Source organism: Eleginops maclovinus, chromosome 16 (assembly GCF_036324505.1).
Source record: "Eleginops maclovinus isolate JMC-PN-2008 ecotype Puerto Natales chromosome 16, JC_Emac_rtc_rv5, whole genome shotgun sequence".
Lineage (NCBI taxonomy): Eukaryota > Metazoa > Chordata > Actinopteri > Perciformes > Eleginopidae > Eleginops > Eleginops maclovinus.
The window spans coordinates 3,204,278-3,218,061 of record NC_086364.1 but is presented as its reverse complement, the minus strand read 5'-3'; the positions used below and the strand labels follow the sequence as shown (position 1 = coordinate 3,218,061).

The 13,784-nt window shown below is 42.4% G+C and overlaps 2 protein-coding genes across 2 annotated transcripts in view; both read right to left on the bottom strand.

Moving 5' to 3' along the window:
* hoxb3a (homeobox B3a) overlaps positions 1-8,081 on the bottom strand; it is a 63,918-nt gene extending 55,837 nt beyond the window's left edge. The window contains exon 1 of the mRNA XM_063903800.1: positions 7,736-8,081. The gene's annotated coding sequence lies outside the window, so the exon portion shown is untranslated. The remainder of the gene's footprint in view (positions 1-7,735) is intronic.
* Positions 8,082-9,075: 994 nt separating this feature from the next.
* On the bottom strand, positions 9,076-12,722 carry hoxb5a (homeobox B5a). The gene is made up of 2 exons (XM_063903810.1): positions 11,893-12,722; positions 9,076-10,430 (listed from the first exon to the last, which is right to left on the bottom strand). The coding sequence occupies exons 1-2, from the start codon at positions 12,548-12,550 to the stop codon at positions 10,183-10,185; spliced, it is 906 nt and encodes a 301-aa protein (XP_063759880.1). The 5' UTR covers positions 12,551-12,722; the 3' UTR covers positions 9,076-10,182.
* Between the last annotated feature and the right edge of the window lie 1,062 nt (positions 12,723-13,784).

The following is a 13,784-nucleotide window of genomic DNA, read 5'->3' as shown; positions in this document are numbered from 1 at the left end:
ACACACACACACACACACACACACACACACACACACACACACACACACACACACACACACTTCTAGATGAAAAACTGGAGGCAGGTTGCAAACGTATTGTTTTTGCTGATCTAAAAATAAAATTTGAAGTAAAACAAGTACATTTTATTGTATCAACTAGTGTTTCTTCTTCTTTTTCTTCCTTTTCTTACTATTATTAAATTATATGTGCCACAGCCACATGGAAATTATTATTATTTTATTTTTTATTATTTATTGTAGCATCTGAGAAAAGGGCTCCCAGGAGACTGTGGTGTATGTCAAAAAAAAGTTGTACTCAAAATTTGTGTTGAGTCAAAACCAATAAACCACTTATGCTTACCTGCGCATGTTCATCTAAGCATTGATAGTATACTATTTTAAATAAACCGCCTTCATTATTATATGGCTAGTTTAAAGGTTAATTTAATATTTATGGTAATATTTATGTATTTCTTACTACCTTCCGGCTTTTCATATTTTGGTTAGCTGTTTCCTTCAGCTCAGGCCGTTGCCCATGGCCAAAATATCACACTGTATATTCATAGAGCAGAAAGTGACTCCATATGAAACACAAATGTTAACTGGTGTGAACCACATGTGTAGCCAAACACCTGCACCCCCCAGCCATCCACCCACCTCTATGTCACCGAATACCTTCCGCCCTCCCACCACCACCTTCCACCCCTCCATTTTTCCTGTCTTTCTTCTCCCTTCATCTCTCTCTGTACATTGCGCCGGTGGGGGGGAGCTTTGCTTTTGTTACCGGGGAAGGGAAGGGAAGGTCAGGCCTTCACCTCTCCTTTGCCTCCTGCTATCATTTCTCTCATCTGTACCCACTCGCTCCTCTCTCTCCCTCCCTTTTTTGCCTTTGACATACAGCAATTGGCCTGCATTGGAGTGAGTGAGGAGAGGCGAGGGCGGAACTCACGCACGATTGTGAACTTTTGACCCTTCAACTCCATGAACCCATACTGGAGGCTGACTATCAGCTCTGACTTCCAGTCAGGCTGTTCCCTTGCCCTCGGGCAGAAGGACTAGAGCAGTAAAGGACACTGTCAGTGTACTGGGGACTAAATCTGGATGTTTGCCAGGGTTGTGTTTCACACTAAGCCTGTAGCTGTTCAGCTGAATTAGTAATCAGCGTTTTGCAAAATGTGTTGAAAGTGGCGTTTTATGGCACTGTTGGCATTCCATACTTAAATAGCATTAAGACATAACGCCTTAAAGAGCAGGAATGAATCGCCTCCTTAAGGTGGCATTTGTTACCTCTCTCTGTACCTACAGCTACAGATATACTCGGAGCTCTCTCCATTAATCAGCTGGGAACACGGTGACAGTTGTGACAGTTGTGTATTTTAACAGCGAGGCAGAGGCGGGGGTGTTGCAGGTTATCGTCAGTTAGGATTCTAAAGGACGGGGGCGCGTGCTGGGAGGGAGGTCGGAACAGAGAGGGCATCGCGGGGGCTCTCGAGCTCTCTGTCCTGGTCTAAAGCGGGCTCTGGTGGCGGTGCGAGAGAGCTGCATTCTGTGGGAGAATATATGAGGCACACAGTAAAACCATCAGAATCACAATCAGGGATTTTTCCAAGGATGTTTGAAAAAAACAAAAATTGCTTTGGTGTGTAATGCTCCATTCAATAAAACAGAGGAATTAGGTTGTAAAAAAGGACCAAAAATAAAACCTTTAAAAACTATTTCAAATGTAATGGCGAGTAAAGTGGGCTTCTGCTCATCCATTCTTGCACTAAGTAGTAAATAAAGATAGTTCAATATTACATATTACTATTGTTATTATTATTGTTATTATTAATAATCGATTTATTTAGTAGCAGTAGTAATAGCATAGACATACGGACGACATTTTTTGTACATGGCTGATTTTGTCCCTATCACTTTTAAAAAACCTCATTGTTTCAAAATTCAGAAAAAAACAGCTTGCACAAAGAAATGTTAACAAAAAAGAAGTAAGATTTATATGCACAAACAACACCATTGCAACGTAAAAAGACATGAACATGCATTGTCGAAAAATGTCACATTCGCCTCAAAATGTATGTTGTGGACTGTTTTCAACAACAAGTAATGCCACTAGTAGTAATAGTATTAGTGGTAGTTGCATTTTCACTAATCAAATGTAACACAATGGATAATTGACACTCAACATTGTACATTTATATTATATTGTACTTAATATTCCATTGCATTGAACTATTTGTACATCTGTTTATTTCTTATTTGTATTTCTAGTTATTTGTTATGCTTCATATTGTATTTGGCTGCTGCAACGAAAACATTTCCCAGTTTGGGATGAATAAAGTGTTTCTGATTCTGATTCTGAATGTAAATCTGTTGATTTATTATTGTTGCTTAATTAATGTCCTTTATTTGGCAGGTTGTTTTGTCTTAAGTCTAAAGACTCCCCCGCCCGAGTTGCAATATTACATATAAATACATTTAAAAAGGTTTTCCGAGGGTGTCTGCTGTAGACACTTTAAAGTCCCCTGAGACAAATGTATGTTTAGTGATATAGGACTAAACAAATAAAATTGGTTGATTGATTGATTGGTTTTAATCCAACATCCCTATAGTCTATTTCTCAGTGTAACTAAGAAGTATATGACCTGACCTGTACTATTACATATTTGCAGGGTTATCAGCCTTTTATCGGCAAAGAAAACACAAGCTCTTCTGTTTTTATTCCCAGCATAAACTATTCCCAGCACTTTTTAGAATAACTTCCAGGCCAGCCCAGGTGACAGGTCTACATAAAAAAAAGACATGTAGTCAGTTCATGGCATTTAATTGGTGCACGATTGTATTTTGTTTTTCCACATATTATATGTCCCCATGTCTCTGGTGTCAGGCGTGGCTTGTTGTTATTTACCCTGCTGTAAATTGTGGAAGTTCTGTGTTTGTGTCAGGTAAACATCCTCTCCTTCTCACCCGGAAATGGGGAACACAGACTGATAAATAAAAGCAGCCAGTTGTTCATTCCTTTCCCCTGTGTTGTTGAAGTAAACGAACAGACACACACAGGGGGGGGGGGGGGGGGTATGCTGTCTTCACTTTGCGCTTTTCTGGCTCGAGCCTGTCTGCTGACCTCACGATGACTCCTGCTCGTGCATAATTCATGAGCCTTGGACGCGCGGTTCACCCCTATCAGTATGCAGAGACATTAAGGCCTCACAAATGCCGATTTAAACGCAAAGCAATCACATGAGATGCTGCGAATGAAAAAACTGTGTGTGTGTGTGTGTGTGTGTGTGTGTGTGTGTGTGTGTGTGTGTGTGTGTGTGTGTGTGTGTGTGTGTGTGTGTGTGTGTGTGTGTGTGTGTGTGTGTGCCAAAAACGCACACACACACACTTTTTCAAAGGACATGGAATAGTAAGCCTACATGTTTTTTTCATTTATAGACTAGGCTTCACTATATCCTCACTCAAATTTCATATAAATATATAAAACTTGGAATTAAAGGCCTTAAATTGTCAAATGAGACAAAAAAGGAACCACAAGTGACACAAAGAAGTGCTGTGCACAAAAAGCCTCAAAGGATCTTCCCATGCACGACTCAGTCCCCTCTGCCAATAAACCCACAAAACACACACCCGCCTTCACAAAGCCTGCGACTCTGTCTCACACACAGCAAACACACCTTGGAATGAAAAAAGCACCAGTTGCAGGAGTTACTCACCCCACTTATCATCACCAACACACACTGCAAAGCCAAAGTCAGCGCCTTGTGACAGCCTGGACAGGTTCAAAGGAGCAACAAGCCCTACACATAATACCCATAATGCACATAACACACACACAATGGTGAGGAGAAGCGGCTCTGCAGGCTGGAGCTGCCCTGTGTACACACACGGGAAACAGATGACACACAGCCCAAAAACAAAAGAGCTGCACCTTCCCATGAAACAGCCTCCCTCTATACCCCCGACATGGAGAGGAACTACATTTGTGTCACGCGTGTCCCTGTGTGTGTGTGTGTGTGGAGAGGCCTGGTAAGGAGTGGGGGTCGCTGGTGGGAGTCTTCCTGTATCATCATTAAAAGGAGGAAGTTGATGAAAAATGAAATGTGGACTTTTTTGCGCCTTCCTGTTTATTGAACTGAAACTTCCTCAAGAACCCAGGTGGCCCCACACACAGACACAGACAGACAGACACACACACAGACACACACACACACACACACACACACACACACACACACACACACACACCGGATGTACAAAATCAATTTTCGTCGTGAGGGGCGAATTCAAAAGATATACTGGACACAATTACGCATAAATTAAGCACCAATTAATAATTGTATTGTTTTTATTATTATTATTATTATTATTATTATTATTATTATTATTATTATTATTATTATTATTATTATTATTATTATTATCTTAATAATGGAATAATGTGGAATAACCCCAAGACAAAAAAAGGTCAACCTTTTCATTTAAAGGGCAATTTTAATTTGGGAATCGAAACTCTCTTCTGAAAATATCTATCTTTTTTTTTGGGTTTTCAAACTTTTTTTTTTCCATAACTAAGAAGACTTTTGAATAGAAGAAGAATGCGTCTTCCTTCATTTTCTCATCTCGTGCCTGTCTCTGAAATACATTCCTGTGAAAAATCTTTGTGAAGGCGCCAGGAATGCCCAGCCTGGAAAAGCATTGCAGCAGGCCGGCTTCATGCGGAAAGAGAGCATAATAAATGAGAGTTTGAGAGTACAATCCTCCTTTCTTATTAGACTCCGGATTAACTGTGTGGTCATGGCAGGGAGGTTTACACTCAGACGTGAAGTACTCTACATAAACACTGTGAGAACAGGTTAAGTTGAGGGTTACTTACAGTGTGAAATTCTTTGTAAAAAAAAAGAAAAAAAGAGAGGTGCATTTATTTACATAAAATGACACTTGAAAATAGAGAAGGGCACGGACACACGTGTGCATAAAAGCTCATAATACATGAGAAACACACATATTTTGATAACACAATCTTCCTTAAAACCAAGCCCGCATTTAGAGGGAAAATATGCACTTAATTTCAGGTTGACTACTTTACTTTCTTGGAGATTTTACCCGCATTTCATAGATACAGTCTGCTACTTTGAATTACATTTGCTGCCAAAACAATCCGGATTAATTTCATGAGAGACCGTGTCTGATTTCAGTCAGCCATGGTTCCTTTTGTATTGTGTGCCAACGCTGATAAGCCACTCCACACGCTGTATCCGATTTGTCGGCCTCTGCAGGGCGCCATGTTGCGGTTTCACCCGAACACAAAATGAGAACTATTAACTTAATTGTCTCATTGTGACGTAGCTTGTCTGATGGGCAGTTTCCATTCAGAGATCGTCTGACAACTCTCTAGCAAAAAGCAGGAACGCCATATTGTGACTGAAAAAGTTCGAAACTCCGCTTGGTATTTAGCGAAATATGAACGTGCGCCCTGACACGAGACATTAAACAATTTACATGATGGATCTAAGCAATAAGAAGCCGAGGAGAGCACGGCGCCGCGTGACTGGTAGCCGGCCTGTTTGACAGTTCCAGTCCCGCTTCAGACATCACAGGGGAGAGAGTGGCGAGGTGCTACAGATCTAAAGGGAGGTGGGGGGACAGTGACTCATTTTACACTCTCCCACTTCTACCTTCACCCTTATTAAAACATAGGCCTATATATTTTGTAAGAATAGTTTGGTTATCGTTTTCGACCCATAATGTTATAATGAAAAATAATTGTGATACTGTTGATTTGAAAAGATAAAATAGGTTTTACATTGTCAAACTTCATGCATTTATATTAGATTTTAAGGCACTTTTAACCTAAGAATCTTATAATAAGTGCAATCAACCACGAGGATACATGTTATTTCACATTTGTATCAATATAGCAGAAACGAATACTACTACTGCAGATTTCAAACCGATGTGAGTTGTGTAGTTTAGATACATAGTTTGCATTTCCCATTTTAGAAGAACATTCTACAGTTTATTTAGAGCATTTTTTTAGTCACGTTACCTTATTATTCCTCTTCCTATTTTTATTATTAATGCGTGATGTTCAATCACCTGGTGTTGTTCGGATTGTTGTAAAGGTGTGTTTAGGTGTTACATTAGCATTAAAGGCTGAACGGAGATCAGTGAATAGTTGTGAGGATTTGAGCTTTAGTGTCACAGGATGTTCTTGTGTCACGTGGGTTCAATGTGATTGGCAAAGCTTTCAAAGAGTGCTGCTTTCACGCTTGTTCATTAGTTATGGTACAGTGTGTGCCTGTCAGCGATGTATTTTTCAAAATACTTTCACTTATCTTTGCATCAGATACAGAATGTCAGGAGTTAAAATACTTTGTGCACAAAGAAAACGCTTCAACTTCTTCTTGACATTTTGTATTCCAGTTGATTGAGTCTTTTTGTTCTTTATATGTTTGAATAATTCAATTGTTTTTATTTCTATGGAGTGAAATCAATAGCGTGCCGTTCTTGTAGAGGTTTGATTTGATTTACAGCTTTTCCTCAACAAAAACCGATTGAGTTAAACACAAATGCAGTGTGTCTGTGTATATATGTGTGTCTGTGTATATATGTTTGTGTGTGTGTGTGTCTCATTTCACTTATGTGTGAATATAAACACACAGCAAATAGCTGATTTGTTTTTTAACAAAATGGTTCACAAATATGAGATTGTGAATGCAAAAAATAAAGCAGCAGAGGCCAGGGCTCTGGTGTAAAATAATCTGGAAGGAGCCTTGGGAATGTTTGTATCCACGACGCATTTTTATCTCACACCCATCCTGCCTGGAAAATACAAGGGCGGGGGACAGACAAAGATTTACTTGTCCCCAAGGTCGCATTTCAACACGCCATTTGTGTGTGTGTGTGTGTGTGTGTGTGTGTGTGTGTGTGTGTGTGTGTGTGTGTGTGTGTGTGTGTGTGTGTGTGTGTGTGTGTGAGAGAGAGAGAGAGAGAGAGACACACACGTATCTTTGTCCATTTTATTGATGCATCCTCTATCTGAAACCATTCTTACGCACACAATTACCGTGCGTAAAAGTGACAAAAAGTGCAGTACAGAGATAGAAACGATTTCCTCTCCAAAAAATGCTGCAATAAAAGCCATCAGGGGGAATATGAGAATTCCCTTTACACATTTTTTCCCATGTTTCCTTGTGATCCAGAGTAAGACAAAGTCTATTAGCCAAACAAGACCCAAACATTTGACAACAATAACAACAACAAAAACAACAACAACAACAACAACTCCTGCTTCAGCAGCCTTTCACTAGTACATGGAGGCACTCCATGTTCAGATTTAACAAAGAATATCTCATGGTGACACCTGATATGAGCCCGTACAGATTTCTAACTGATCCTGTGTATGTTGTAAACGTTTAGTTTGTTACACATGCACAAGAAGACCTCCAACCAGAGGATCAAGTCTCCTGTGGGGCTGTGGGAGATAATTATGCACAAACTAAAACTCACACATGCATACATTAGGGGTTCCACAGAAGTACCAACGCAACATTCCACTCCATCTGTGACGGAGCAGACACAACAACGAATCTGAAATACACCGGAGCTCTCAGCTCGCGCGTTAATACAGCAGCACCACAGAGTGAGTGAGTGACATGGTAATTACAAAGTCCCCCCACTCCTACCCCATCCATATACAGCACGCACTCGCACACAGCTTTCAGACAGTACTCACTGTGCGTCTTGGCTCTTCATCTCCACCGGGTGTTCCCAGTGTCCACAGCGGCACAGAGCTCAGCTCCGGGCTCGGCGTATGAACCCGAGCCGGAGCAGCGGCCAGTAGTAGTAGCCTGTTCTCTCTCTCACACACACATACCACCCTCCCTCGCGCTCTGTCTCCACTTTACTGACCCCTTTAGGATCCCCGCTAAGCCGTTAAACCGTCACTCGCTTTCTAGAATGTGAAATATATAGTACATTGTCAACTCCCCAAAACCATAAAACTAACTTTATGGACCCCACGTGACCAGAGGATAGCCAGTGAGAGCTATCAGTCTGAGGCCAGGCCTGATCTTTACGATCCAAACTGGAGATAAAAACCCTCATCCGTTTGACATGTAAATGTCAAAGCTAGCTGCTTTTTATAGTTTGGCCCCAAAGCAGAAGGCTTTAAAAATATCTCAACACATACACAAACACAGAGAAGGCAGGAGATAGCGGTTGTGACCAGATGAGGCTTGGAGCAGGACCTCTCCCCCCCACCTCCCCTCCATCAGCTCAGAATTAGAGCCTTGTATGAGCAGAAGCATCAGCCGGTGAGTTTTGAAGTTCAGTTGGTTTTACAGTTGGAAATCAGGAGAAGTTAACCCGTCCAGCAGTGGCGGAAAAGGGAGGCTTTTTAGATAAAAGTGACCATTTCATCCACCGCTGGTAGTTTGTTGTCTTTTCAGGCTTGGTCAGCAGAGCAAGAGCCTATGAAAATAGGCCTGTGTGTGTGGACCTTGTGTGCGTGAGTATGTCTGTGTGTTACATGCATCTTGGTTACTGCTTGGTGAGCATGGCCCCCAGGAGGTTGCCGCCTCAGAAATGTGGGCCTGGGAAACAGACCGCAGGCCTCCGGACGGATGTTAGGTGCGTCTTTACGCATTAAGCGACTCTCTGTTTTCCATCTCTAATCATCTGGGGGCGAAACGTATTATATAAGCTATTCTCGTAAAACCACAATGCGCAAAAAGGTGGCAATGGTATTTGAAAAATGCACGGAAGTGTACACGGAAGTGAATTTCTGATAGAACTGCAATCGTCCAATCGTCCAGAAACCACATTGGCCTAACCAGGACCAATAAAACTATAGTGGGATATTTCTCAGCCACATAGAAGTTTAAATGAATCCCGCCTGAGGGTTTGGCAGCAGAGCGCGGATGGGCACAGAATAGCACATGAACTATATATTATTTCCATAAATCCATAGCAGCAACAAGCGCAAATGTGCTCGCTTGATTTTACGCAAAACTTAAAGAACGCTTGAAGCTTTGGCTGGTGTGAATGTCAAAGTCTTTAAAGGAAGTTGAGCCATTTGTGCGGAAGTTTGTTGCATGAGCAGCTGCTTTTCATGAGTATGAGAAACTTTATTGTAGATTTTTTTTTACTCCAAGTTACAAACAAATACAAAAAGCTCATTGGCAGATTGGCAGAAAGCTTACAGGCTTACGGTAGCCATTTTTCTTTCATGCGCGCACTTACACACTCTCTCTCTCTCTCTCTCTCTCTCTCTCTCACACACACACACACACACACACACACACACACGCACACACACACAGGCATACATGAACATACTGCAACTACAAATAGCCAACTGGACATTTTTTTAAATGTCAATATATATCTATGTACATCCTTTCAGAAACATGTGTCCAATAATTACAATAATAATAACAATAATATACAGTTACATTTTTTTTGAATAGTAGAGCTATACACAACATGGATTGTTTATTTTTGGACACACACACACACACACACACACACACACACACACACACACACACACACACACACACACACACACACACACACACACACACACACACACACACTGCTTCCTAAATAAAAATAGGAGCACTCACTGACATAGACTCAAACTAAATGCTATACACACGTTATTGACTGTAAACAACTTACAATAAGAGCTCACATGCTAACATCTCTAGAAAGCACATTTTCAAATATTAAACATCGCGCTTAAAACGATATTCAGACAATAAACAACAGGTAGGTAGCAAGGTTGTAAGGTAGGACGTAAGTAGAAATTAGGTAGCATCCTTCATCCTTTCCTTATCTCAACTCCTCTGCTCCGGACAGCTTTTATAAACGACAACATACAGGAACACTACGTTTGTGTTTTTTTTTTTTTTTTATACAAGTACCACAGTCATGTGTACGCGTTAAAACACCAAAGACTGACATGCCGGAGAAATAAAAAGTGCTGCGCTGCTGTACAGTACTAAGTTAATGAGAGGAAGTGTTTTTTTAAAATCTAGATTTAGAATCTGTTTGTACACGTTTCTTCATCTTCCTCACCGTGGATTCTTCTGATGTTATTCTTCAACTTTATGTCTGTTTTCCTGCTGTCCTTCTTTTCCCTGGTTGTGTGGATTTTTTTTTAAAATGGGTTCAGTTCTACGGTTGGAAGGCGCTGCCCGCAGTGGCGAGGCTCAAGCTTTTTAGTTTGTTGTCCTTCTTCCATTTCATCCTCCGGTTCTGGAACCAGATCTTGATCTGCCGCTCCGTTAGACAGAGCGCGTGCGCGATCTCAATGCGTCGCCGCCGCGTGAGGTACCGGTTGAAGTGGAACTCCTTCTCCAGTTCAAGAGTCTGGTAGCGTGTGTAAGCCGTCCGTGCCCGTTTCCCGTCCGGGCCTGTCATATCTGAGGGTTTGGAGCGAACAAAACGGTGTTAGACGGCCGCGTTTGGATGCACCAGAAACGGTTACCATTTAGAAATGCAAACTGACAGTGGGTGGACAAAATACCATAAACACCTGTCAATACACTATAGTACACCCAAGTATAAAACAACACTAATAATGTTCGAAAACACAACATGGGCCGCCGTAAAGCTCAGTCCCTATAGTGCGGAGGACCCAGTTTCGAATCCAAACCAGGACCATTTACGCATGTCACCCCCTCTGTCTCCCATTTTCAGCTCTGTCTCTCCAATAAAGGCACTAATTGACGACAAAATAATCTTAAAAAACACATACACTGTTGGCACATCTCTGACGCAGCATTCACCTTCATAAAGATCATGTTTTCTACATGTTTGTTGTATTGGCCTGCGCTGTATTGCAGCTACAGGTATTAATATTATTGTGTTTATCCCCTCTACACCCCCCACACGATACAAACAGACTGATTTAACCCACAGTTGTATAACAACAAGCGTGCGTAAAAGGCACAACAACGGTGTGTAACATTCTCGACACAAGTCATTCTCGACACATTTTAGTTTTGTAATTTCCACTCCACAGACTGTGCTGAGAGATTTGGTTTTATTTGTCACATTACTGTTTTCTTTTCACCATCACCCTCTCTGTTCCTCTTTGTACTCCCTATAGCTCCCTTCGAGGGTTTATTGCCCCGTCCTCTGTCTCACCTCCCTAATAAAGTTCCCACACGTAATAAAGCTTCACTTTTCAAAGGAGCAACTGCCTCCAAAGCCTTCCTGGCCTCTCTTTCTTTTTCTCCCCCTTTCTTGCTGTTCCCACCCGGCTGTGTCTGCGCTCCTCAGCCGGTCAGGCTTAGCTGCCGGCTCGCCTCTCCCCTGACAGATTTATGACGTTTTTGTGGAATTTGCTAAAATAAAAAAGAGGGAGAAAACACACAAGGGGCAACCATCCGGTGTCTTAAGCTCGGACAGGAGGGAAATACTAAATGAATGTCACCCTGATACCCTTTATACACAGTGATACACAACTTCAGACGGTTAACCAGAGACTGCCTTGATAAGCTGATTTCAAAATAAGTCCAACAACATACAAAACAATCCTTTCTGATGGCACACAACTAAAAAGACAGCTTGGGCTTTATTAAAGGTTCAAACCCCTTATTGACATTCCAATTACTATATTAAATTGTCGCAGTGCTAAAGGCGTTGTGCGTTGCAGGTAAAGAAGGGAACAGTAGCTACACAACCAGCAGTCAATTTACTCAAATCAAATCAGCAAAAAGTCTGCTGAATATTTTTAGTGTGTTTGCAAAGAGACGAACCATGTTTCCACAAACTGTCACCAACCCCTCAGGTCAAAACATGTCTATTAAGCCCACATTATGAATATTATCGCTCTCTGATATACAGATAATGGGCTGTAAACACAAGAGCGGCATGTACCATGGTTAATGTGCAGCTTTCTCATCCAAGGGAATATTTGCGGGGGCGCCTCGCTGCCCGCCGTGCTGCCAGCGGCAGCTCCCCCCGGGCCGCCCTCCTGCCTCTGCCCGCTCCTGGGTGGCGGGTTGCCGTGGCCGGGCTGCAGCTCCTCGGTCTCTGAAGCGTCATCTAGCTCCGTGAATTGCTGCGCCGTGCCGCCGCCGCCACCGCCAGAGGAGGAGGAGGTGGAGGATAGGTTTGGAGAGCTCAGAATTCCGCTTCCTGGTTGCTCCAAACGGGGAGACGAGCTCCTGGCGCCGAGTTTGTTGTCTCCACTCCCGGATGACAGGAGGGAGTCTCCCGCAGAAGCGAGGGAGCAGCTGGACGGCTGCCTGAAGCCCGTCTCCGGGGCCGGGGAGCCAAAGCCCCGGGAGTCCCCGAAGTGTCCTCCGGTGCTGGCGGAGCCGTCGCTGCTCCCCCCTCCCCGGTTGGTGACGGTCAGGTCCATGCCATTGTAGCTGTAGCCGTAAGAGCCCGTAGCATGGTGCATGTTGGCGGAGGAAGAGTCCCTGTACGTCCCGCCGTTCATTGCGCCGCTGCCGGGTCCATAATTTAGCAGTTGATAGTCGGGGCCATTTGGGTAGCGCCCCGAGAACGAGTTTACAAAGTAAGAGCTCATTTAGGTTGTTTTAGAGAGTTGCAGGCTTACAGCTGAGTGCTAAGGGGCGCTTGATTTGTTAGATTTCTCTTGGTCGTTATAACGCGGGTACTTTCAACGATTTATGATGTATTAGTGAATTATGGCGTTGCACTGTACTTCGTTTTTAGCTATGTATGCGCCGTCCAAATATGGGGGTGGGGTGGTGTGTGTGTTGGATTGAGGGGTGTGTGTGTGTGAGCGTGTGTGTGTGTGTGGTGGGGGAGGTGAGGGGTGAGGTGAAGGAGGAGAGAGAGAGACAGAGAGCAGAGGGGGAGGCGGTCACGTGCTTTTGTTGACCAGTCGTAAATTCTCGCCGATGACTTTGGAGAGGTAATTCATGCTCTGAGGTTTCTAATGATGAAGGGAGGGGCGGGGGAAAACTCTCTCTCTTTCTCTCCCTCACACACACTTTATTCTGCAGCTGGAGGTGCCGGGGGTAAGCTCAGAGCGCCACCTACTGCAGACATAATTTATTGCATTGATTAACAAAGAAATGGAATGAGAGCAACGCGAAAAAAAGTCTTGGTGAGGTATTATAATATATTCCCTCCCCTCCTCCCCTTTTGTCCTGTGAGAGTGTGTGGCATCACTCAGGTGTGTCACCTGAACTTTGACCGTTTGGAATTTAGGAACCAGTGATAACACACCATGTGCTAACCTGTTAATTATAGAATATTTAACAGGGCCCACACACAATTGTCAATGCTTACGCCTTCAGCTGAGAAAATAGGTCCTCCCCCAATTGGCCTACAAGGAAAATACATTTAAAAAAAGTATATATAAGATTATAAAATACTTCTACTACTACTACTACTACTACTACTACTACTACTACTACGTATAATAATAATAATAATAATAATAATAATAATAATAATAATAATAATAATAATAGCAATAATAATAATGATAATAATACAAATAATACATTTTAAAAACAACTAAAGTAATCAAATAACATCTATGGCATGTCAAAAGTCATAAAATAAACTCATATTTACTGCGCCACAAATGCCGAATGGATAGGCACTTTACTGTATCATTACGCTCTCCTGTAGCACCAAAACATCTGTGAGTAGAGGCCGTTATGCAATCAGGGCAGAGTAAAACTGATCTACTTTTACTGAATTATTTTAAATAATATAATCAATATTATCCACTATCCTGCTTCTTTAAGACATTACCAGTCAACATTTAACATATTCAATAAACT

Coding starts and splice junctions, on each gene's coding strand:
- hoxb5a (XM_063903810.1), bottom strand. CDS start 12,550: ATGAGCTCTTACTTTGTAAACTCGTTCTCGGGGCGCTACCCAAATGGC. Junction 10,431..11,892: donor AAAGCTGCACATTAACCATG/GTACATGCCGCT, acceptor CCAAACCCTCAG/ATATGACAGGCCCGGACGGG.